At 39.4% G+C, this 25,239-nt stretch overlaps 1 protein-coding gene and 1 long non-coding RNA gene across 5 annotated transcripts in view; one reads left to right on the top strand and one right to left on the bottom strand.

The window, feature by feature from the left end:
* LOC140737100 (uncharacterized) overlaps nt 1–2,913 on the bottom strand; it is a 39,256-nt gene extending 36,343 nt beyond the window's left edge. The window contains exon 1 of the long non-coding RNA XR_012101056.1: nt 2,700–2,913. This is a non-coding gene — a long non-coding RNA (uncharacterized lncRNA). The remainder of the gene's footprint in view (nt 1–2,699) is intronic.
* A 24-nt stretch (nt 2,914–2,937) lies between these two features.
* smg7 (SMG7 nonsense mediated mRNA decay factor) overlaps nt 2,938–25,239 on the top strand; it is a 120,370-nt gene continuing 98,068 nt past the window's right edge. For 2 of the 4 annotated variants that reach the window (XM_073063276.1, XM_073063275.1), the window contains exon 1: nt 2,939–3,281. In XM_073063276.1, coding sequence (XP_072919377.1) covers nt 3,253–3,281 — 29 coding nt within the window. In that variant the 5' untranslated portion in view covers nt 2,939–3,252. Of the gene's footprint in view, nt 3,282–25,239 lie in introns of all 4 variants that reach the window. The other 2 variants (XM_073063277.1, XM_073063278.1) reach the window with 2 other exon arrangements.

Raw genomic sequence — 25,239 nt, 5'->3', positions numbered from 1 at the left:
GTATGCAGCTTGTATTAAAAAAACCTCTACTTTTTGAAATAAAAGTCAAAAAAAAGTCATTCATTTCAGCAAACTTTTTATCAAAATTGGATGAAAAAGATGAATGAAAATCTAACTCTGGCAAAAGATCATTAACCTGAAAACTAACTTTGTTTATTTTTCCTCAATTGCAGTTTCAGCTACTAAATATTTCTGTTTTTATCCCACGTTAACTCATTTCATTGTGTCTTTTATCTATCCCGTTGCTGGACACCCATTGCTGACTAAAATTTCCCTCTCCTCAAAAATGCACTTGCTCAATCAGTGCTACTAGTATTTTGAGTAGACAAGATATTCTCACAGGAATAGAAATACACAACTGAATAATTTTCATTGCAAATCTTTGTACCAATGCTGCTGACAGGAAAGTTTTTAGGATATGTAAAATAATGGAAGATAGAGGGAAGTGGATGGAAGATGCAAATAGATGTGGAATATCAACACAAGACCAGGAGAACGGATTATAGGAAGGCATAACAAGGAAAGCTTAACGGCCAAGTCATCATGCAATCTTGACTTGGCATTTATTGAAGGGTACAGATTTAACTGATATTGAAAAGGAGTGCTATCCAATTGCAGAGATGAATGTGTATGTGTGTGAAACAGCATGCACAGCAGCAAACCAGTGGTAACTTTAAGAAGGACTCACAGCCAAGTGATGCAGTGAAGAGGCTGTTGTATGCTTTTACTGGTATAATTGATTCTATTGAACAGAATCAGAGTCAGGTTTGTTATCGTCGACATACATCGTGAAATTTGTTAACTTAGCAGCAGCAGCACAATGAATATAGAAAGAAAAAATAAGTAAATCAATTACAGCGAGTATATAAGTGTATATTCAATAGATTAAAAATAATGAAAATACCAGAAATAATATATTTTAAAAAGCTAGGTAGTGTTTGTGAGTTCAATGTCTATTTAGGAATCAGATGGCAGAGGGAAAGAAACTGTACCTGAATTGCTGAGTGTGTGCCTGCAGGCTTCTGTACCTCCTACCTGATGGTAACAGTGAGAAGAGGACATGTCCTGGGTAATGGGGAACCTTAATAATGGATGTCGTCTTTCCAAGGCATCCTTGAAGATGTCTTAGCTGACTAATTTTACAACTTTCAATAGCTTCTTTCGGTTCTGTCTTTGGGCATGTGCACAGTATATTTGCAGAGCAAGGCCCCATGGAAAGACAGGTCTACTGTACGTTATCGAATAAACGCACTTCCTAGTCATCTATTAAGCCAGATGAGGTCCCAGAGGACTGGTGAATGTTTTATTTAAGAAGGGACACAGGGACAAACAATTCTAGGCCTGTGAGCCTGACATGGCTGGTAGGGAAATTTGTGAAAATTCATATGGACTGGTTTTACTTTCACTTGAAAAAGCATGTACATGCTAAGAAAAGTCAGCTGTAGGGGAGGTCCTGTCTCACTAATTTGATTAAGGTTTTTGAGTAAGTTACAAGGGAAGGGATTTGATGTTATATATATGAAAAGCATTTGATGAGGTACCTCATGCAGGCTGGTCCAGAAGAATGACCTCGATGGTAAGTTGATTAGTTGGGTATAAAATTTAATTGGTCATCCAAGACAGACGGTTGTTTCTCTGACTGGAGGTCTGACTACTGGTGCTCCACCATGGGAGGTCAAATACAAGAGGAAAGGATACAGCAAATGGCAGAATTCTTAGGAACACTGATGTATGGGGAGCTGTTGTGGTGCAAGTCTGTATCTTCCTGAAAGTGCATCACATAAGAACAAATGGCAAAGAAGGCACACAGTGAGCTTCCCCTCTGAATAACAAAGTACGCAACTGCATCTATATAGAACTTTAGTTAGGCCTGATTTGGAGTACTGTATGCGCTTATGTTAATTTCACTATAGGAAAAATGTGAAGACTTTGAAGAGGGCACAGGAAAGGTTTCCCAGGATGGTGCTTGGATTGGAGCATGTTGCCACAAGGTTGGACAAACTTGGATTATCTTCACTGGGACATTGGAAGCTGAAGAGCAATCTGATCTAAGTACATAAAATTATAACAGGCACAGATAGGGTAGAACCTATTTCTCAGTGTGGAAATGTCAATATGGGGGCACAGGTTTAAAAGAACGTGAAAAGTTTAAAGGGAGTGTGTGAGGTCAGTTTTGTTTTAAACACAGACGTGTCAGTGGCTGGAACGCGGTGCCAGGCTTTAGGCAGGAAGAGTGAACACACTCTGCGCCCAGTACTTACGATGAGAGGCTGGGGCGAGGCTCAGGCAGGGAACAGGATCCAAACCACAAGCAGGTAAATGGAATTAGTTTCGATTAGCATCATGGTGGGTGCAAACATGGTGCATCCTGTTCCTGTGCTACACCGTACTTTTCTTGTTCTATGGAACAATCTTTAGGCCAAGAAGCTTAGTGATATTAGTCGAAATACCACAAGAATTTTTACACCTAGTATCTTATTTTTATGGTTTATCTAAAATACATCATTATTAAAAGTGTAACACTGCCTCTAGTTGGAACATCACCTAGGTCTTGCTTCTGGAATGAGAGTTGAACTGACAAACTTTATGGCTCAAAATCTGCTACCGTTATTGAGCCTTGTTCGTTTCTAAATTAGGAAAATTCTGAATAAAAAAGTGCCAAAGCAACAGTAGGCACAAGTTCAAAATAAGATGCATACTCTAATCATCTGCCTGTACAAATCTACGTCCACGATTCTCTTCCAGGTGAGCAGCTTTCTAACGAGCGAATGCATAACAAACTCCTCTTCTCGACGTTTGCCATGTATTTTCCCTCGGAAGGAGGGAGGAAGTGTTTGGCGAGTTGTGTGCGTGTTTCCGCCGGATGGCAATGCGGGTTGCACCGGTTGGGAAGCGGAAGTGAGTGGGATGGAGGAGGGGGCGGAGGAGCGGGGGGGACGGTGTCGGTGGTGACACCGATGAAGCAGCCGCCGCCACCAGCAGCAGCAGCGAGTCGAAAGCGGCCTCTGGGCAGCGCGCAGAGCGACACCCGGCGCCCCTGACCCGCCGACGGCCTGCACACCACCGCTCGCCAGCCCACCCCCTCCCGAGGCGGGTCTCTTGTTTTTGGCAATTATTTTGACGGTTTTATTTTTTTCCGCCCTCTATCCAGCGCCGAGCTATGAGTTTAACCTCCTCCTCGCCGACGGTATCCGGATCGTTCAGCACTCGGGAGATTACATGGCGGCTGCTGCTGGGCTTTAGCCAGGAAGAATGAACACGCTCTGCGCGCAGTATTTACGGTGAGAGGCTGGAGCGGGGCTCGGGCCTGTTGCTAATGGCGGCCGGAGCAGTGGGAGGTGTTTGACCGGGGATGTTGGGGTAGGTAGAATGATGGGTTATTATTCGCCTTCTCGGCATTAGGCCTGAGCCCCGCTCTCGGTTTCCGCGCTAGGTGAACGGAGCGTGTGGAAGCCGTGCGGTTGCTTAGTGTCCTCGTCTCGTCCTCTCCGGTACCAAATACAGAGCTGCCATCTCTGGCACCAGATCGGGGCATGCGCGCCGCGTCTTGCCAAATAATGTTTGAACCCCCCCCCATCACCGATGCTGGAGTTGGGAGGTGGGGTTTGGCTCTTGTCCTGGGTCATAGTCCTGGTAACCTCGAGCTTTCTCCACGCAGACAGACACATACACACCATAGTATTACTACGTACACATGGTTTCAGAAAGTAAATATTTTCTGGTGCTGTCCCTTTCATATCCCTAATTAGTATAAGAAACGGTAACCTCTGTTCAGTAATTTACTTGTCTGAAGAGTGATCTGGTCTGTTAAATCGAATCAGATCGGGAGTTCTGCTGCAAGGGAAGGTGACTTAAGGCATGCAGCGTTTTTTACTACCTTGCACTGGTTAATATGTTTGTGTTTACATAACTTCATTGCTGAAATTTTTGACAGGTGAGATGGACAATGGTGAGAAGATGTCAAAAGTATGTAGTCTAGATGAATGATTAAAACCCAAGGGAATGGAGTCCACAAACGCTTAAACATTTATGTTGTAGCAATTAATTTATGCAAAACACTTAATTTATCTTTCTCTGTTTGGAAGTATTTTATTTCACGCTTAGAGAAATGATATACACTCTGCTCCCACCTGAATGTGACTACTGCTTTCCAAGATTAAGGAAATGCAAGTCCAATTTATTAATACTATTATTTACTCCCCTACCTTGCAGTGTTTTCCTGTCTTACAAAAGCTTGAGTTGATTTGTGTTTTGTACTGCAGTGCATATTGCTGTCAAAAGTTTATTCCCATCATCAACAGAGATCAAAGAAATCAGAAAGTAGCCAGAACAAATTAAATCTTTCCAGTTGTTCTCACGATGTACGAATTTTGTATTTCTTGGAGAGGCAGCTGTAAATAACATAAACTTTTGTCAAGTTGTTATTTTATAAAAATGATAATAGACAATTCTTCTAAGAATTGATCATTTGAAATAACACATTTTCTAGCAGCTTTCTGTGCGGAGAAATATTTTTTAGACTTTCAAGCTAAGAGTTGAAGGAGCCATCGCAAAATGAGCTGGATAAATGTCATGGATTTCCATTGCTCTGTGAAGTTTAGAGGTTAGATTAGAAATGTAATCAAAATTTTCTTTTCACTTCAAAGGAAATAACTGGTGTGAAAATCAGACACTTCTCACAGCAGAGAGAACTATTTAGCAATTTTCAAGACAGTGTTTAGAACATTTTTGTCTGGTGTTTGGACTAAAGGGCATGTACAATTTGTCTTGATGAGTTGAATAACCATTTTCTATTCTATTTCCTCACTTTTGTATGATTGTCAATATGATTGACACCTTAGTTTCTAAATCAGCATGTCAGTTAGTATTGCATTGACGAATGGAAGTTGTAAAAAGGAAAGTAGTTCTTTGGCATATTTGAAAAAAGTCCACAGAAAACTACCAGAATTTTTCTTTGTTTTGCCATGGAGTCCTCCCATTGCTCTACCAAAGCAATCTTTTTGACAATATAACGTTTTTAATCAGTACATATTGCATAGATATTTTGCATCAGATTTTAAAATAATTTGAGCATTTTTAAAACAATGTTTTGTCATTCCAGCCCCACGGTCTGTCATGCACTCTGCATATGGGTAGAGAGATTCAATTTTGCAATATTACTCTATAATGTTCAAGCAAAAAAAAAGAATATTTCATAATTTTGACTTGGTGATGGCAAAACATTAGAGGTGTATGGTCAAAGCCAGAGATATAGTAATTAGGAAGAAAATTGGATATCTCCACTTTCTTTCAGTTTAGATTCTTGTCAGTGGTTGAGGTCATGGGGTGTAGGGGACATACTGATGAAGAAGTAGTTGGGTCATGTTAAAGGTGGGCAGTACTAGGATCTTGCATGGCATAAATGTGATCAGCCAGTCCATTGGTTATGGTGTGTCCCAGTTTCACTTAGAGTGGGTTGGTTAAATCTGCTTTACTACTGGGAAACTGGTGAATGTGTTGAATACTGTACTATTGTCAATGAAGGGTTATGTTCCTGAACTGACAACCCAGTTAAAGTTGCTTGCTCAGGAACAAAATGCCTTGGAATGCATGATTTGGCTCCTGATTCCCATAACTGTATTCCTACTTTGTCAGGTAAGATTGCAGGCTCTTGAATGTTTTGCATTGACATTGCTGTTTGTTGTCTATTCAGTCAAATGGTCCATTGATATTTGTTCAATCCTCCTTACGTTCAGCTGACAGTTAATGTTTGAATGAGGTCGGAGAAGGCATGGAGCAAAATAATTCTTAGAGACCCAAATGCTGGTCTGCAGGGTATCGGGAAATGAATATTGTGTGATGAGACAACAGATTCTTGCCAACAGAATTGTAAAGGTTTTGGTTGGTTTTTACCAATTGGCTTCATGAACAGTTTTTCAGACTTGATAGAAGTTTAAATTGTGGCTATCCGTTCACCTTCATGCTCCAGGGAAAAGGTCTGTTAGCATTATAATTTTGGTGATCATAATGCATTGATTGTAAGTTGATCACTCACTTGTCCTGCTAAAGTGTATCTTTTCACACTTATCTGCATTAAATTTTACTTTCCATTTGTTCATTTCACCATTGTCACTTTCCCTCACTTCCGCTTCATTGTCTATTACATTTGACTTTGATGTGTGTTCTGAAGTTCAAGTTATTAACTAAAAATACCATTTTCTGGGAATGGCACTCATTATTTCCATGAAATTTAATTTAAAAAAAAGTTATCTGCTATATGCCTGGGTTAAGACATCATTTGCCTTCAACAGAACTCATGTGCCCTTCATTTGTTAGCTCATAACAATGTAGGTGTGAATTAGTTTCATCTTGCGTTATTCCCTCTGAAGGTTTTTCATACCATCATAATCATAGAACCATAGAACATTACAGCACAGAAACAGGCCTTTTGACCCTTCTTGGCTGTGCCGAACCACTTCTCCGCCTAGTCCCACTGACCTGCACCTAGACCATATCCCTCCATACCCCTCTCATCCATTTACCTAAGTTTTTCTTAAATGTTAAAAGTGAGCCCGCATTCACCACTTCAACAGGCAGCTCATTCCACACTCCCACTACTCTCTGTGTGAAGAAGCTCCCCCTAATGTTCCCTTTAAACTTTTCCCCTTTCACCCCCAACCCATGTCCTCTGGTTTTTTTCTCCCCTAGCCTCGGTGGAAAAAGCCTGCTTGCATACACTCTATCTATACCCATCATAATTTTATACACCTCTATCAAATCTCCCCTAATTCTTCTACGCTCCAGGGAATAAAGTCCTAACCTATTCAACCTTTCTCTGTAACTCAGTTTCTGAAGTCCCAGAAACATCCTTGTTAACCTTCTCTGCACTCTTTCAACCTTATTAATATCCTTCCTGTAATACAGTGACCAAAACTGCACACAATACTCCAAATTTGGCCTCACCATGACATTCCAACTCTTATATTCAGTACTTTGATTTATAAAGGCCAATGTGCCAAAAGCTCTCTTTATGACCCTATCTACCTGTGACGCCACTTTTAGGGAATTATGTATCTGTATTCCCAGATCCCTCTGTTCTGCTGCACTCCTCAGTGTCCTACCGTTTACCTTGTATGTTCTACCTTGGTTTGTCCTTCCAAAGTGCAGTTCCTCAGACTTGTCTGCATTAAACTCCATTTGCCATTTTTCAGCCCATTTTTCCAGCTGGTCCAGATCCCTCTGCAAGCTTTGAAAACCTTCCTCACTGTCCACTACACCTCCAATCTTCGTATCATCAGCAAATTTGTTGATCCAGTTTACCAGATTATCATCCAGATCATTGATATAGATGACAAATAACAATGGACCCAGCACTGATCCCTGTGGCACACCACTAGTCACAGGCCTCCACTCAGAGAAGCAATCCTCCACTACCACTCTCTGGCTTCTCCCATTGAGCCAATGTCTAATCCAATTTACTACCTCATCATGTATATATACCTAGCGACTGAATCTTCCTAACTAACCTCCCATGTGGGACCTTGTCAAAGGCCTTACTGAAGTCCATGTAGACAACATCAAATGCCTTCCCTTCATCTTGAAAAACTATAATAGATTGTTTAAACATGACCTACCATGCACAAAACCATGTTGACTCTCCCTAATAAGTCACTATTTTTACTACTTACATTATTTACCATTTTCCTTTCACTTTTGCATTTTGCTCTCTGAGAGACTTTATCGAAATACTTGTAGATCCTATCTGTTAGTACTCCTTCCAATAATTTACCTACTACTGACGTCAAACTTACCAGCCTATAATTTCCTGGATTACTTTTAGAGCCTTTTTTAAAGAACAGAACAACATGAGCTAGCCTCCAATCCTCCGGCACATCACCTGTGGATACCAAAGTTTTAAATATATCTGTCAGTGCCCTTGCAATTTCAACACTAGTCTCCTTCAAGGTCCGAGGGAATACCCTGTCAGGTCCTGGGAACTTATCTACTCTGATTTGCCTCAAGACAGCAAGCACCTCCTCCTTTTTAATCTATATAGGTTCCATGACCTCACTACTTGTTTGCCTTATTTCCATAGACTCCTTGCCAGTTTCTTTAGTAAATATAGATGCAAAAAACCATTTAAGATCTTCCCCATTTCTTTTGGTTCCATACATAGCCGACCACTATGATCTTCAAGAGGACCAATTTTATTCCTTACTATCCTTTTGCTCTTAATATACCTGTAGAATCTCTTAGGATTATCCTTCACCTTGATTGCCAAAGCAGCCTCATGTCTTTTTTACCACTCCTGATTTCTTTCTTAAGTATTTTCTTGCACTCTTTATACTCCTCAAGCACCTTATTTGCTCCTTGTTGCCTATACCTGTCATACATCTGTCTCTCTTCTTCCTTATCAGATTTCCAATATCCCTTGAAAACCAAGGTTCCTTATTCTTAATTCACTTTAATCCTGACAGGAGCATACAAACTCTGCACTCTCAAAATTTCTCCTTTGAAGGCCTCCTACTTAACTAATTGCATCCATGCCAGAGAACAAACTGTCCCAATCCACACTTTTTATTTCTTCAAATTTGGCCTTTTCCAGTTTAGTACCTCAACCCGAGGACCAGATCTATCTTTATCCATGACCAAGTTGAAGCTAATGGCATTATGATCAGTAGACCCAAAGTGTTCCCTTAAACACGCTTCTGTCACTTGTCCTAACTCGTTTCCTAATAGAAATAGAGATCTGATATTGCATTCTCTCTAGTTGGTACCTCTATATATTAATTTAGAAAACTTTCTTGAACACATTTTACAAACTCTAACCTGTCTACACCTTTAACAGTATTGGAGTCCCAATCAATATGTGGAAAATTAAAATCCCCTACTATCACAACTTAATGTTTTCTGTAGTTGTCTGCGATCTCTCTGCAGATTTACTCCTCCAATTCTTGCTGACTATTGGGTGGTCTATAATACAACCCCCATTAATGTGGTCATACCTTTCCTGTTTCTGAGCTCCACGCGTATGGCCTCAGTAGACAATCCCTCTAATCTGTCCTGCCTGAGCACTGCTGTAACATTTTCCCTGACTAGCAATGCCAGAACCCACCCCCCCCCCCACCACCCTTCATCCCTCTGCCTCTATCACGTCTGAAACATCGGAACCCTGGAGCATTAAGCTACCAGTCCTGCCCCTCCTGTAGCCAAGTTTTACTAATGGCTATAATGTCAAAATTCCATTTGTCAATCCACACCCTCAGCTCGTCTGCCTTCCCTACAATACTCCCGCATTGAAATAGACACAACTCAGAAGATTATTAACACCACACACAACCCTTCTATTTCTGACTTTGCAGGGACTTTTAACATCATTTATTTTCACCCCCCCCCCCCCCCACTCCACTATTTGCTCTGGCACTCTGGTTCCCATCCCCCTGCAAATCTAGTTTAAACCCTCCCCAATAGCACTAGCAATTGATGAATGGCTTGTAGTTGTCAGATTTATTCTTCCTTGTTTACAAGTGTGACATTTGTAGGCTTTCATCCCTTTTATAGGATTGGGAGAAGTATTTTTTCCCTAGCTTTTATCAGTAAGCTGGAATGCTTTCCATCATAGCCAGTTACTTTTCAACATTAAGGATTGTCAACCATCAAGATGGTTGTTTGTTCTTCAACTAGTTTTACCTTGCTCAATATCACCACTTCCATCTTCTTTAATGCTGCATTGGCAATGTCCTCCTTTCCAATTGCATGACAAATATTTCCATGTTAATTTTGACTTCTGTTTAATTGACGTAGTATATCTTGAAGAGAGTCCACTTTGAGCACATCTACATGAAACACTGTCGTAGGAAAGCAGCATCCATCATCAGAGATTGCCACCACCCAGGCCATGCTCTTTTCTCTTTGCTGCCATCAGGTAGAAGGTACAAGAACCTCAGGACTTGCACCACCAGGTTCAGAACAGTTAATACTCCTGAACCATAAGGCTCTTGAACAAAAGGGGATAACTACACTCACTTGCCCATCCCTCAACCAATGATCTCACTTCAATGATTCTTTATCTCATTATTTCATGTTCTCGTTATTTATGCTGTTTCTTTATATTTGCATTTGCAGTTTGTTGTCTTCTGTGCTGTGGTTGATCTGTCATTGATCCTGTCTGCTATAGATACTATTCTTTAGATTTGCTGAGTATGTCTGCAGGAAAATAAATCTCAGGGTTGTATATGATGACATGTCTGTACTTTAATAATAAAACTTATGTTGAATATTACTGAAGAGAAGGTACTGGAGGTCATAAAATGCATAGAGGTAAATAAATCCCCGACCTGATTACATGTATCCTAGGACAATGTGGGATGCAGAGGAATAAATTATGGCATCTCCAGTGGAGATGTTTGTATTATTTGTAGCCACTGGTCAGATGCCTGGAGTGTGGAGGGTGTCTAATGTTGTGCCTTTATTTTAGAAAAGCTAATGGAAAAGCCTGGGAACTTCAGACTGGGAAGGCTGACGTCAGTGGTTGATAAGTTACTGGAGGGGATTCTGAGGAACAGGATCTACATGCATTTGGAAAGGCAACGACTGATTGGGAATGGTCAGCATGGCTTTGTGTATGGCACATTCATTCTCACCATTTTTATTCAATTCTTTTGAAGAGTTAATCCAGAAAATAGATAATGGCAGAGTGATTGATATTGTATATGTGGATAGTTGAGATACAACATGGTAGGATGGTTTGGAGCCCACCAGCCAATTTATGGTCCAGGGTGAGTTAGACAAATAGGTAGAAAATTGGCTTATTAGTGGTGGTGGTGTAGGTTAGGTTTTCAAACTGGAGGCCAGTGGTGTGCTGCAGGGACTGGAGCTGGGTCCACTGTTGTTAATTATTTTTATATTAATGATTGGGCATGGTTAGTTAGTTTGAGATGACATTAAAATTGGTGCTACAGTGGGCATTGAAGATGGTTACCTAAGATACCATCTTAGGTTTTGGTCAAGTGAGTATCTGAGGAATGGCAGATACAGTTTAATTCAGCTAAATGGGAGTTGTTGCATTTTGGTAAGACAAACCAGTGCAGGACTTGCACAGTGAATGGTAGGGTCTTGGGGAGTGTTGTAGAATAGAGAGATCTAATGCAGGTACGTTGTTTCTTGATAGTGGCATCATAGTTAGATGGAATGGTGAAGAAGCTGATCGGCATGTGTGGCTTCATTGGTGAGGAGATTGAGTACAGGAGTTGGGATGTTATGTTACAGTTGCATTAAACATGCTACAGTTACATTTGGAGTACTGCATACGATTCCGCTCATTAAACTGGAATGTGTGCAAAATAAAATTACAAGGATGTTACTGGAACTAGAGAACTTGAGCTACAAGGAGAGAGTGGATAGATGAGGATTTTTTCCCTGGAATGTAGGAGGCTGAGGGATGACCTCAAGGCTTATAAGGTAAGGTAAGTAGCTACAGTTTTATTTCTCCCCCAGGCAGAGAAATCCAAAGCCAAAAGGATTGAAAAGGAGCTTGGGCAAATTTTTTCACACACACGGTTGACATATATGGAATGAGCTACTTGGGGTGATATAATTACAATATTTAAAAGGCATTTGAACAGGTACATGGATAAGAAAGTTTCAGAGGGATATGGACCAAACACAGGCAAATGTTCTGAAGCTTAGTATGGACAGGTTGAGCTGAAGGGCTGTTTATATGCTATATAAATTTATGGCTGTATGTTTGTTAGATTCCTTTTTTGTTTCATTTTAAGATCAACCTTTTTAGTCATCTTGGAAGCTCTGTTTGGGTAAAATACCTTGTTTATTACTCACCCATCTTTTAGTCTCTTCACTGCTCATTTACTTTTGGTTCACTTGATTTCTTAATAATTCATTCCTATCTCTAATTATGAATAATTCATAATTCAGAGATAGAATATTTTTTATACTACCTGTTACATGTCCATTTCCATAATTGTTGTAAACCTGTTCATGTGATACACAAACAGAAAGTGCTCAGTACCAAGTAGCATCTGTGAATGAACTTGTATCATAGCTGACAAATCTGCTTGAGGAGCTCTGTGAGCTGACCAGCTTCTGTGGGAGGAAAGGGATTGTCAGCATTTCAGGTTAAAACCCTGCGGTTAGACTGGTTTCTCCAGCAGATTTTTTAATATTTCAGATTTCCGCATCTGCAATCTCTTATGTCTCCATTAGAGACGAGAGCATGCTTTTAGCTGCAGAAGGGTGGCTGAGGTGGAAAGAACAAATGGAATTTCATTGAGGTCAAGAGAGAATGAGTGATCCAAATGGTGGTGCTGCTGAATGAGAGTTTATTGAAGGCATGTTAATCACAGGTGATCTTTGTGCAACATGTAAACTTAAAATGAATGAAAGCACAGAAAAGTGAGAGAAAGTGATTAAAACTTTGCAGGGGATCAAAATACAAGAGATAAGAAAATACATGGTGGGAGCTCCCCCCACCCCAGCAAGTAGCATATGCAGAGTGAGGAAATTTACCATTTTGCTGTTGATATATAATTTTTCCCCAAAGAGGTCCCATACTGAGAAATTTGCTTTTTACCAATTCATTCCTGGAACTGAATTTAGCAGTGTACCATCCTGTGTAGATACTAATCAGGAATCCCTTGTGGATTTTAGAGAATTCCTCCCCCACCAACCTATCCTTAAAGCTTCAAAAAGGTAAATTGAAACCTGTTATTTCTACTCTATAGCTTTACAGTCTTTCTTTACTTGAAATTCTGCTGTTTGCAAACCCACGAGATGGGTAGGGGGTGTTATGTTCCTAGCAAGCAGCCTGTATCACAGTTTCTGTAACACAAAGCTGCCTCATCTGCACAACTTGGGGGAAGAATGTGTGAGAGTGAATTTCGTTTATATCACAAATTTATGGGTAGTAATTTGTGAATTCTGTAAGGATGAATTTCTGAAGCCTGAATGGCTGTAATGTGGCCGTTGCCTGTATTTAACCCCAGTTGTGCAGTGTATATTCTTGTTTAATTCTGATCAAGCAGACTCTGTTTTTTGGCCTTTCACACCCTCCTATTCTGCTTTAATAGTTCCTCATTGCATATCTTGTAACAATGAGAATTAGATTTCTTATCCTCTGAGTTTGCTCTTTGTAATTTCTTATATGGGTTTTTTCCAATTTGGTGATCTTTCTTACTTCTGATTATTCAGTCTTATTTTCTTTTATTTAAACATGCAGTGCACTTTTGGCCCTTCGAGCCATGCCAACCCAGCAAATCCGATTCAACCCTACCCTAATCATGATACAATTTACATTGACCAAGTTAACCTACCATCTGGAATTTGGGCTGTGGAAGGAAACCAGAACACCTGGAGGAAACCCATGCATTCCATAAGGAGGACATACAGACTCCTTACAGATGACCATCAGAATTAAACTTCAACACCCGGAGCTTTAATAGTGTTGCGCTAACTACTACACTACCATGGCACCTATTTGTCCCACTAAATGCATTTACACATCTGTACTTCCAAGTATACTCTAGGTTAACAAATATTTCTGTTGCCTTTCCCCAAATATTCCAATGAAAATAAAACAAAAAATTATAGATGCTGAAAATCTAAAGTAAAAGCAGAGGATCCTGGAAACATTGGTGGTTCTGGAAGAATTAGAAACAATTAACATTACAGGTTTGGGGCCCCCAGCTAGAAAAGAGGAGGAGAACTGGGATGTTAGTTTTAGGTATTAAAGGTAGGAAAGGGAATAGCTCTGAATACATTGACCACTGCAGATTGCCCCAAGAGTGTAAAAGGGGATGAGGATCTTAAGTACAATGGGAATGAAATAGGATGTGTAGGATTGGTATAAATGGGTGCATGATATTTGTATGCGCACAAAGGCCAGTTTTCTGACTGAGAGAAACCCAGTAATGCAAATGGTGGTGGTGCCGGCTGAGAGAGATTGATGTAGGCTTGTAATTGCAGCTGATCTGTTTAATTGTGGGAGATGTATGAGAAGAGTGAAGAACAAGACAGATGCTAGTACTACGTGTCATAGAAAATTTTATTACAAAGCAAAATGTTGGAATAACCAGTAGGTTAAGTAGTCTCCATGGAAAGAGGAATCCTAAGTTACAGGTAGATGATCTTTCATCCATTCTTGCTAAAATTGAAAAGGCTGGCCATCTGAAATTGTTGAACCCTGAGGCTTGTAATATATCTTGTAAGAGGATGAGATGGTGCTGCCGAGGCTTCGCTGGAACCCTGTGAGAGGCCAAAGGCGGAGGTCAGAGTGGGAATGGTATGACAAGTTAAAGGGGTGAGTCAATTGGAAGCTTAGATTCACCCTTATGCACTGAATGTTTTTTTCTGCAAAATGATCAAATCAAGTTTAGAGAACATATCATGAGCACAAAATCCAGTGGACTAAATTGATGTTGCCTGATCTGTTAAATATTCCTAGGATTTTCATTTTTTATTTCAGATTACTAGCTTCTGCAGTTGTTGGGCTTTTATGCTGACCTCCAGGAGAGTAGGTTTACTACAATGATACACATGTATACCACATTCACATGTTGAGAAACTGAATAAACAAATTTTGTATTCCCTAGAATTTCAGCAATTAAATAGTGATTTGATTTAAATTCTCATGACTTCTAGGTACAAATGTAGACTTTTTTCCATATTTTGGAAAGCCTGGGACTAATGTGCAAATTTAAAGATAAAAATGATATTCTGAAGTTGCTGGGAATCCAGAATAACATGCACAAAATACTGGAGGAACTCAGCAGGAACACAAATCAATCCTTATAGAGGGATCAGATATGGAGAGAGTTGGTAATTTCAAGTTTATTGTGTCAATATCTCTGAGGATCTAACGTTGTCCCAACTCCTGTATGCCTCCTCATCACCATTAATGGAGAGGAATAATCAGTTAACATTGCAGGCTGAGACTCTTTGTCATGAGTGGAAAGGATAGGGGAAGAAGGCAGAATAAGTATGGGGGGGGGGGGAGAGAAGGAATACAAGCTGGCAGTCGATAGGTGAAGCCAGAGGAAGGAGAGGGTGAGTGGGGAAGAGGAGATGGAATGAGGTGGGAGGTGATAGGTAAGGTAAAGAGGAGTCTGATAGGAGAGGAGAATGGATCATGGGAGAAAGGGAAGCAGGAGGGACACCAGAGAGAGGTGATAGGCAGGCAAAGAGAAAAAGAAGTGGCCAGAATAGGGAATGGAAAAAGAGAGAAGGGGAGGGTAGAGAAATTACTGGAAATGAGAGAAATTGTATGTTCACGTTGTCATTTTGAAGGCTACCCTTCAATATGAGGTGTTGCTCCTCCAATCGGAGATGGGCCTCATCATGGAATTATAGAGGAAGCCAAGGATCAACATGTTGGAATGGGAAGTACAATTAAAATGAATGGTCATCAGGTAATTATGCCTTTTGCAGGTGGAGCAAAGGTACTTGACAAAGCAGTCCCCAATCTACACCGAGCACTACCAGCATAGATTATCTGCACTGGATACAGTAGATGACTACCAACTGATTTGCAGGTGAGATGTTGTCTCACCTGAAAAGACTGGGGCCCTGAATGGTAGTGAGGGAGGAGGTGTAGTAGCAGGTGTAGCACTTGTCCAGATTACAGGGTTCCAGGAGGTGGGGGAATAGATGAATGGCCAAGGGAGTCATAGAGAGAGTGATTCATGTGGAGAGTGGTGGTGGGAGGGTAGGAAAACAATTTGTTTAGTGATAGGATCCCAGAGAAGATCATGAATGTTACAGAGGAGATAACATTTTATAGATAAACTTCTCAGGATGAAGTCAGAAAACACTTCCTGTCATACATGTTTGCAGCTTATCAGCAAATTTGAATTTCGAAAGATTTTGCTTAAACCAAGTTAATAAGGTTTATGGGAAAGGAGAAAAAAATTATTATCGGTAGCTAGTCTCATGGAGCAAGCTTACGAAACTGATTGGGCTGCTCCTACGTCAATGCTCCCATTTAAACTTCTCAAACTGTTAATTATTTCTGTGAGATTATTATTTTAATACAATTTTGAATCTTTGATGTTATTGTCCCATGTCGAATTTACTTTAGTTCTTGAAATGTAATTGTTCTTATTTATTTTAGAGGTCACTTGGACCTTTTAGCCTATTCCCCCATTTACTGAGAGCATATTGATTTGTGATCTAGCTCCCAATATCTGGCTTTGTTTGACCGTATACTTTAGTGTCTTTCTGAGGTAATCCATATTTATTGTGATGACACTTTATTAAATCCTGGTGATATCTATGCTGCCTGCTAGTCATCTCTAAGATCATATGGCAGGTCCTATTGCTACCACCACTTCTTCTGAATCTCTTCTGCCTTCTCTATGGGTGTTTTGTGCTCAGTTGCCTTAATGGATTTACAAATTGAGTTTAAGGTTGTCGTTTCCTTTTATGGGAAGGGAGAACTATATAGCCTACACTTAATTGTATCTGTTGCATTGTATTATGAATTTTCATGATTGAGTAAAGTAACGTCAGGTATTAAACTTTTTGAAAATATACCCTGTATTAGTTTCATTTTTATTTCCTTTCTCTAGTTTGTTAAAATCCCTGTCATAACTAAGCTCGTGTCACCCATGGAACTCTCCTCTTGTTCTTATTCCTGTTATGTGTCCTTTGACCAAGTTTTCCCTCCTAGCTGTCATACTAATTAACATTATAAATTACTCCCTGTCCACAGACAGTTTTCCTTCCTTTCTAAAGTGTGCGCACACTTTTGGTTTCTTTTCCTGTAACTAGTCTTTGAGCGTGTTGTCAGCCATCTTCAAAATGCTTCATCCATTATCTAACAGAGTAGGACTGCACTGGCCTAACATTCCTATCAGCTGTAGTTGTAGAAAGTTATGCCAAGTCTTATTTATCTTGCACAATCTAGAAAGGATCAGGTGATTGCTCTTTCCTGTTCCTCACTTCTGTGCTGCCACTTAGTACTATCATTTGGGGCACTCCATGATTCCTCTGTGATCTGATTGCCTTTACTCTGAGGCCACACTCATCTGTTCTGATGAAAGGATCTTGATCTGAAAGGATTATTTCTCTCTCCACCAATGTTGACTAATCTGCTGAATTTCCCAGTATTTTCTGTTTTTGTTTCACACAGCTTTTTTTTTTGCTTTTCCATTCAGTCTGATGTTAATGCACAAACAGTTATACCTAAGAAAACTCTTCAAGAAAGTTGCAGTCAAAGTATGTAGGCACTTTGCATTTGTGTCTGAACAAAATATTTCAATTTCTGAAATTGAGTGCTAAGAAGAGGTACAAGGATGTTTACTATGCTATTGCAAATATGTATTGTTTTGTAAAGGCAGGGATATTGTTTGAAGGAAGCCAGTGCATTTTTCTAACATGAAACTGTCACATGAAAATTCTATTAAGATTATAAAATATTGTTGTCATCTGACAAAAGTGCAAGCTACCTTTCAGAGTGATTATATCCATTATATGTTTAAGACTTGTTTTTATAGTTACATTAATCAAATTGCTTCACTTTCTATTTAGACAGTGATGGAAGAAGTGGAACCCAGATTAAAAGGGCATAATTTTGGTAATCTGTAGACATATATTGTATCCCTAAACAGGGACTGTTTCAGCTTTTAATAATGTGCTAGGGAATTGTATTTTATGTCGTCAATTCAGCTTCTCTGTTTCCTTTACTCATCTTTGGAACATGTTGGCTGGTGTTGACATTCAAAATCATGGTCACTTTGCGGGTGGTGGTAGGGGGGGAGAGTAGAGTATTCTCTTGAATGCCTGAGAAACATAATTTATACTTTCACTAAAAGCATTTATTTCATTGATGTCTTCACTCATTGACAGCATTGCTGTCAATAAAAACAGAAGATTGTGGATTTAAAATTAGGTCCAGAGTATTGAGGTGATGTTTGTATGAAGATGTGTCTTTCTGTTAAGCTGTTAAACAAAGGTCATGCATTGGTACTCAGGTGCAGAAAAAGCTCCATTGTTGTTTGAAGGACAGCAGGGGAGCTCTTTTGGTACTTGACCTTTACCTTCCAGCTGGAATTTGAAATGATACGGTTATTTATAGATGTAATAGATCACATTTATGGTAACTGGTAAATGTAAAATTGTTTCCTATTTTATATAGCAACTTCCCTCATAATTAGTTGTTAAGGGTTTTTGGATGACTCAGTCACAGTTCGAAGCCTGTTGATCCGTGTGCTTGCTACTGGATCACATAAGCTAGGGAATTTTTAGTTCAGTTTCTGTTTCGTATTGAGTTGAGCTGATCAGTCAGAATAGTCATGAAACATTATTTATTGACTTTGCTTAAGCATTAGTTAATTACTGATCTTGATTAAGAATTAGGGTGTTGAGTGTGATCTATTAATGTACATGTTTATGTGTCACTGGGTATCTTGCCATTATTGGTCAGTACTACAGGTTATTAGGTATCTGGTCACACACAAAGCTTGGATCTTAAATGATGTACCTGAAAATAGCTGGCCATGGGCACAAGAAGATGTTGCTCAGATTATTGCATCAATTTATTGTTGTAACAATTTAGTTGTACCATTTCTGGTAACCTGGATGTTTTGCTTGATCAGATTCTTTTGAGACGCATGCTAACAAATGCGCTGAAAGGTTTTGTTTATTTCCTCTGTGCTAAGCATCTCTGATCCAGGTGATTTCCACCCGATTATTTGCAAATGCAAGCCCACTTAAATTTCCTCTATCTAAATTTAGTTCTCATTCCCTTTCCTGGGGTGGCACAGTGCAAGTGCCACCATTTAGTGTTAATATTGGGAGACTTTGTGACTGTGGGGATTAATTTGGAGTATTCAGCTTTATCTCGAGTTGCATTCAATTCTCAGCACAGGAGCACTTATGACTCATTGTTAAGTATTCATTCCTGTTTTCAACCAGATGTTAGGGAAGTTTATTTGAGAGCCTGCTGCACTTAATTATTATATAGAAAACATATAATTTTGTGCCATATCGATACTTCAGTTGAAGATTTAGTTTCAACTAAAATTTATTACACTGTCAGTCTGGTGGCATCTGAGGAGAAAACTGGGTTATTGTTTCAGGATTGAAGGCTGTACTTCAGAATTGACCTGGTCACTATGTTCTAAACTGATGCCACCGGACCAATGCAGCATTTTACATTTATAGTTCACATTTCCAACTTTGACAGTAATTTTCTTTTTCATCTGAGGTTTGCATATCCCAAGCATAAATTTGTTTCCCTTGATTTTTTTTTCAATTCCAGTAGGTCACAATGACCCATTTAGTAGAACTGTTGCCTTTTGGCTGCAGTGACCAGTTCATTCTAAACCCTTGTGCTGTATGGGGTTGAGCATTTTCCCTATGGTGATGTGGTGTTCCTCTGGGTGCTCAGATTTCTTCTCATATATGTGGATTAGTAGGCTAATTGCAATATAACATGCTCTGAGTATGTAGGTGAGTGATAGAACATGGAATTGTAAGATTAGAAATTAAGATTACTCACTGAACAAAGTGCTGTATCAACCCTCGCATGGTGTCAGATGGTGTACATGGTGGGCCACTGAAAACCTCAGTGTGTTCAAGAACATCTATAGTCTCTCGCTGCTGCAGTCGGAAGTTTAAACCTGCTTCTAAGGATGTCAATCATACCAGAGTCAAAGAAAAGCAGGGTGAGCAGCCTCAATGACCTGGATTTGCACAATTTGCCCACTGCCACAATAAGTCTACAGCAGATACAATCTCACTGTTTCTCCACTGGTCCTTGGATGACCTGCACAACAGCAATATCTGCATCAGGCTGCTGTTTATTGATTACAGTTCAGTGTTCAACACCATCATCCTCTCAGTCCTATGAAAAAAGCTGGAAAACCTGGGTTTCTGTACCTCCTTCAGCAACTGGATTCTTTGCTTCCTCACTGGGAGACCACAGTTTGTGCAGATCAAGAATAGCATCTCCTCGCTAACAATCATCACTGATGTACCTCAAGAATGTGTGCTCAGCCCTCTGTTCTGCTCTTTCAATACAGCTCAAATATCATCTATAAATTTGCTAATGACACAACTGTTGTTGGTAGAATCTCAGGTGGTGGCAAGGAGACGTACAGGAGTGAGATAGATTGGCTGGTTGTTTTATGCCACAGCAACAACCTTGCACTCAACATAAGTAAGACCAAGCAATTGATTGTGGACTTTAGGGAGGGGAAATTGAGGGAACAAACACCAGTTCTCTTCGAGGGGATCATCAGTGGAAAGAGTGAGCACTCTCAAGTTTCTGGGTGTCAACATCTCTGAAGTTCTATCCTGGGCCAAGCATATTGAAGCAATAATGAGAAAGCATGTCAGCAGCTATATTTCATGAGGAATTTGAGGAGATTTGGCATATCACCAAAGACTCACAAATTTCTACAGATGTATTGTAGAGAGCATTCTTGCTGGTTGCATCATTATCTGATACTTAAGGGCCACTGCACAGGATCAGAAAAATCTGCAGCAGGTTGCAAATTCATGCAATTCCACCATAGGCACTAGCCTTGCCAGTATCTAGGAAATCTTCAAAAGGTGATGGCTTAAGAATGTGGCCTCCATTATTAAGGACTCCCATCATCCAAGATGTGCTCTTATTGCTACCGTCTAAGGGGAGTTACATAGGCCTGAAAATACACACTCGGCATTTTGAGAACAAATTCTTCCCCCGCCATCAGATTTCTGAACGGACCATGAACCAACCCAGGAATGCTACCTCACTACTTTTGCTCTCTTTTCATTTTTTTGTGCATTGCTTAGTACTGTTGTTGCAAAACAACAAATTTCACGATATCTCAGTAATATTAAACATGATTCTGATTTTATGATGCAGTAGAATCTGCTTTCAAGCTCCATTCATTATAATAATATCTGCTTATGAATTCACTTTTAAATAGCGCTTGGCCAGCTTTGGTTAAATTTAGTCTCTAGCTATGCTAAGTTACAACTTTTAATTGGATGTAATTATAGATATAATATTCAAATTTTCTCTTGTAGACTTCTAGAATAGTTTCTGGAATCTACTGGGAATTTGGCAAGTTTATCAATCTTAATCAAAACATCTAGACATATGTTTGACCCAATTAATAAATGCTTCTTATTTTTCATTCGGTTCTACCCTAGAACTGGTTGTTTGACTACCTTGACTAGGTATATTTTGTATTTCATTCTTTGAACTCAAAACTGTAACAAAATGCAGAGTTTTAACTCAATTAATAAACACTTCCATTCAATACGGTCCCAAAAATGGTGTTTGACTTTTAACACGGAATGGTTAATGGTATTTTTAAAAAATTACATTTCCTGAATTCCAGTTTTACCATGGGAATTTGACCTCTGAAATTTTAGTCAAATACTGTGGCTCTAATGTATAAAATTTGTATGCTCTAAGCTGTAAATTTTGATACACAAAGTATGAACTAAATGAGCTAAAAAATACACATTAATTCAGCATCTGAAAGTGAAAATTTGTCATCTCTTATCTATTCACTTTGTTATTCTCCAAAATAGTTTGTGCTAATGCAGTTAATTCTGTATCCAAATGGCTTCAGTGTGACACTTAAACGATGCAGGATCTTTCCACGAATGTTGTTATGTCAGATGTGAGCAGGTGCAAAGCATGACAGGATGTCTGGTTGCTGTTTTAACAACATGGGGGTCATTACAAGAAGTGAGAATTGGCTGTTTGACACAAAATATTCATCCATTATCTTACTGTGATGCTGTACAGACCAATCTATGCAACTTGGAGACTCTAAACCCTAGGTTGATTATGGCTGACATGGTTCACAAATCCAGGAGTAATGAATTTGATTAGTTGAGGCTGATCTTCCCTGTAAACAATTGCCCATTTATTTGCCAAGTATGTATGTTTGCATTGATGGTATTGATTTTGGAGCTGTCCAGTGTATGCTGGATTTGTTTACTTAGCACATTTTTTTATATTTAACATCAATCATAACAGCTACATTTACTGAATGATTCACATAGACTTGTTTGAAATGTGTGTAGATTGTGAAATTTCCCTGTGTTATTTATAATATATATACTTGGATCTATGTAGGTTAAAGGTTTGCTGTTGCTGATACTGACATTTGGAATTAGCAAATATGGAGCTAAGTCTACAATTGAGGTCACATGAATATTTGTGTCTGGATTATTTGAGTTTAGATTGGTTGGTGTTATAATTTGAACATTTATTTCATCCAGTTTATCTAATCTCTCAGCAATACCCAAATGTGCCAGGGTACAATTTTGCCGGAGGCATCAAAGCAATTACAGTTGCAAGAAAAAGTTTGTGAACCTGGTTTTCTGCATTAATTATGAAATGTGGTCTGATCTTCATCTAAGTCACAACACGAGACAAACACAATCTACCTAAACTAATATCACATGAACAATTGAACAACTACTTGTCAATACTTTTACCATTTAAACAATCACAGCCTAGGTTCAAAAAAGTATGTGAACTTCTGGGGTAATGCCTTCTACAAAAGCTATTTGGGGTCATTGTTCCAATCAATGAGATAAGGTTGGAGGTGTGGGTTGTTGTGGTGCCTTGCCCTATAAAAAAGACACACAAAGTCAAGTTACTGACAGAGTCTGCACTTTTCAAGAAAGATCTGTTTATGTGCACCATGCATCGATCAAAACAACTTTCAGAGGATCAGAAGAGCAATTGTAGAAATGCATGAAGCTGGAAAAGGCTACAGAAGCATTTCTAAGGACCTGAGTGTTCATCAATCCTCAAAAATTGTCTACAAATGGAGGGAATTCAGTACTGTTGCTACTCTCCCTAGGAGTGGGCATTCTGTAAAGATCATACCAAGAACATAATGTGCAATGAACAAGTAGGTGAAAAAAAACCTAAGGAAACAGCAAGGATCTGCAGAAATCTCTAGAACTTGCTAAAGTTCTGTTCACGTGTCCACTATAATGTTCTGTGGACAGGTGAGACAAAAGTTTTAACTTTTTCACTGAAATGCGCACCACTATGTTTGGAGGAAAAAAGGCACTGCAAGCCTACACCAAAACATCATTCCAACTATGAAGCATGGTGGAAGAAGCCACATGGTTTGGAGCTGCTTTGCTGCCTCTGGGCCTGGCAGTTAGCAATCATTGAGGGAACAATGAATTCAAAACTGTGTTAAGAAATTTTACAGGATAGTGGTCCATTACCTCGAGCTTAATAGAAGTGGGATGATGCATTAAGGCAATGATCTGAAACAAGAGTAAATCTACAACAGAATGGTTTAAAAGAAGAAAAATTGTATTTTGGAATGACCAAGTCAGAGTATAACCCAATTGAGATGCTGTGGCATGATCTGAAGATCATGCAGTGTATCCCAGAAGTATTGATGAACTGAAATAGCTTTGTATGGAGGAGTGGACCTTGCCATTGTGCAAACCTGATCAGCAGATGTGGGAAATGTTTGGTGGAGGTTATTGCTGCTAAAGGAGGTTCTACCAGTTATTAAGGTCGAAGGTTCACATAAGTTTTCTACCCTGGACTATAAATGATTAAACAATTTGTTCAATAAAGACATGAAAAGTACAATTATTTGTGTACTATTAGTTTAGGCAGATTGTGTTTGTCTATTATTGCAACTTGGATGAAGATCGGACCACACTTTATGAGTTTTTAATGCAGAAAGCTAGGTAATTACAAAGGGTTCACAAACGTTTTCTTGCAACCGTATATTTAAATGTTACGTCCTGTACATCATCCTCAATCTATTTTTTGGGGGAACTTGAGTGTCCAGCAACCTGCAGATATTGTTTAAATTCAGTTACTCTGATTAGTGCAAGCATTTTGGAGCAGAAAATAATGGAGTGATGGAATTGAAATTTTAGTTGCCACTTTTCTCTCATTGGAAACTTGGATTTGTTTTGTTTAAATATAAATTGAAAACCTTAAATTAGGTGTCCTCTATATTAACACAATTCTGAAGTTCGAAGTGCTGCTTGTTATTTTTAAAAGTCTCAGTGCAGAGAAATGTATACCAAGGTCATACAAACAATGTTACATTAAATGAGTAGATCTCACTGTTCCTAGTGTCAAATAACAGTTAACTAATGACCAGGGAGTGCAGCCAGAATCAGAAGAGTAGTACTGTGAGTGGCTCAGCTGATCAGCCAAAGGCAGTAGTCCATGTCAGCATATTTCATTGGTAGGAAAAGGTATGAGGCCCTTCAGACGGATGAGGGAGATCATGCACACATGCGCGCAGTACTGTAGTAATTTTGTGTGTCACACTGCACTGCTGCTGTTGCTGCAAAAAAAAATTCATGATGTACGTGAATGATGATAAAACTGATTCTGATCTAGGTCTCGGTTTTAGACTGAGAGTGGGAAGCGAGCACGGAGAGGGTAATCATGGCTGGGAAAAGAGGAAGGGAGATGGAGGGAGCGGGAAGCATGAGAGAGACATTCTGTAATGATCTCTAAATCAATTATTTAGAATCAAATGATCTTGCCTGGTGTCTCAGGGCTGCTGGGTGTGTCTGCACCTGCACCAACCTTGCCCCAGCACACCTTCTCTGCCACCTGTCCCACACCCCTCCTGCAGCACTCCCAATATACTTTGCTCCCACCAGATTTACAAACTCGCTATCCGCTTCATGTTGATAAACGTGTGTGTGTGGGGGAAAAAAGAAAAATATATAATGGGAGACTTCAGTTGTTTGAATGTAAACTGTGACAGGTAGATTGAAGGCTAGAAAAGGTGAAGGGATTTTAAAATAGGTCCTGCTGAAGGGTCTCAGCCTAGAAATGTCAACTGTACTCTTTTCCATACTCAGCCTGGCCTGCTGAGTTTCTCTAACATTTTGTGTGTTGCTTGGATTTCCAACTTCTGCATATTTTCTCTTGTTTGGGATATGTTGTTTTTATATATTTTGGAATTTCAAGGAAATACATGTCAAAATCATGGTATTACTGACCACAATTGTTCATTGCCTTTTGAAAATGAGAGGAATGCCAGAAGTCTGAAGAGTGGCAGATATATTTCCCTTGTTTTGGACTTTATCAAGAGAGATTGAGAGGAAAAATAGGTAAAGTTGTGATTACTGTTCTGGCCTCAGCTGGACTATCATGTATGGTGGTGCTGGAAGGTTTGGGAACCCTGTAGAATTATCTCTATTTCTGCATAAATATGACCTAAAATGTGATCAGATCTTCACGCAAATCCTAAAGCTAGATAATGAGAACTCATTTAAATAAACAAC

This window comes from Hemitrygon akajei, chromosome 12, assembly GCF_048418815.1.
Source record: "Hemitrygon akajei chromosome 12, sHemAka1.3, whole genome shotgun sequence".
In the NCBI taxonomy this organism is placed as follows: Eukaryota; Metazoa; Chordata; class Chondrichthyes; order Myliobatiformes; family Dasyatidae; genus Hemitrygon; species Hemitrygon akajei.
The sequence above is the reverse complement of the archived record's forward strand: the minus strand, read 5'-3'. Positions and strand labels throughout refer to the sequence as shown.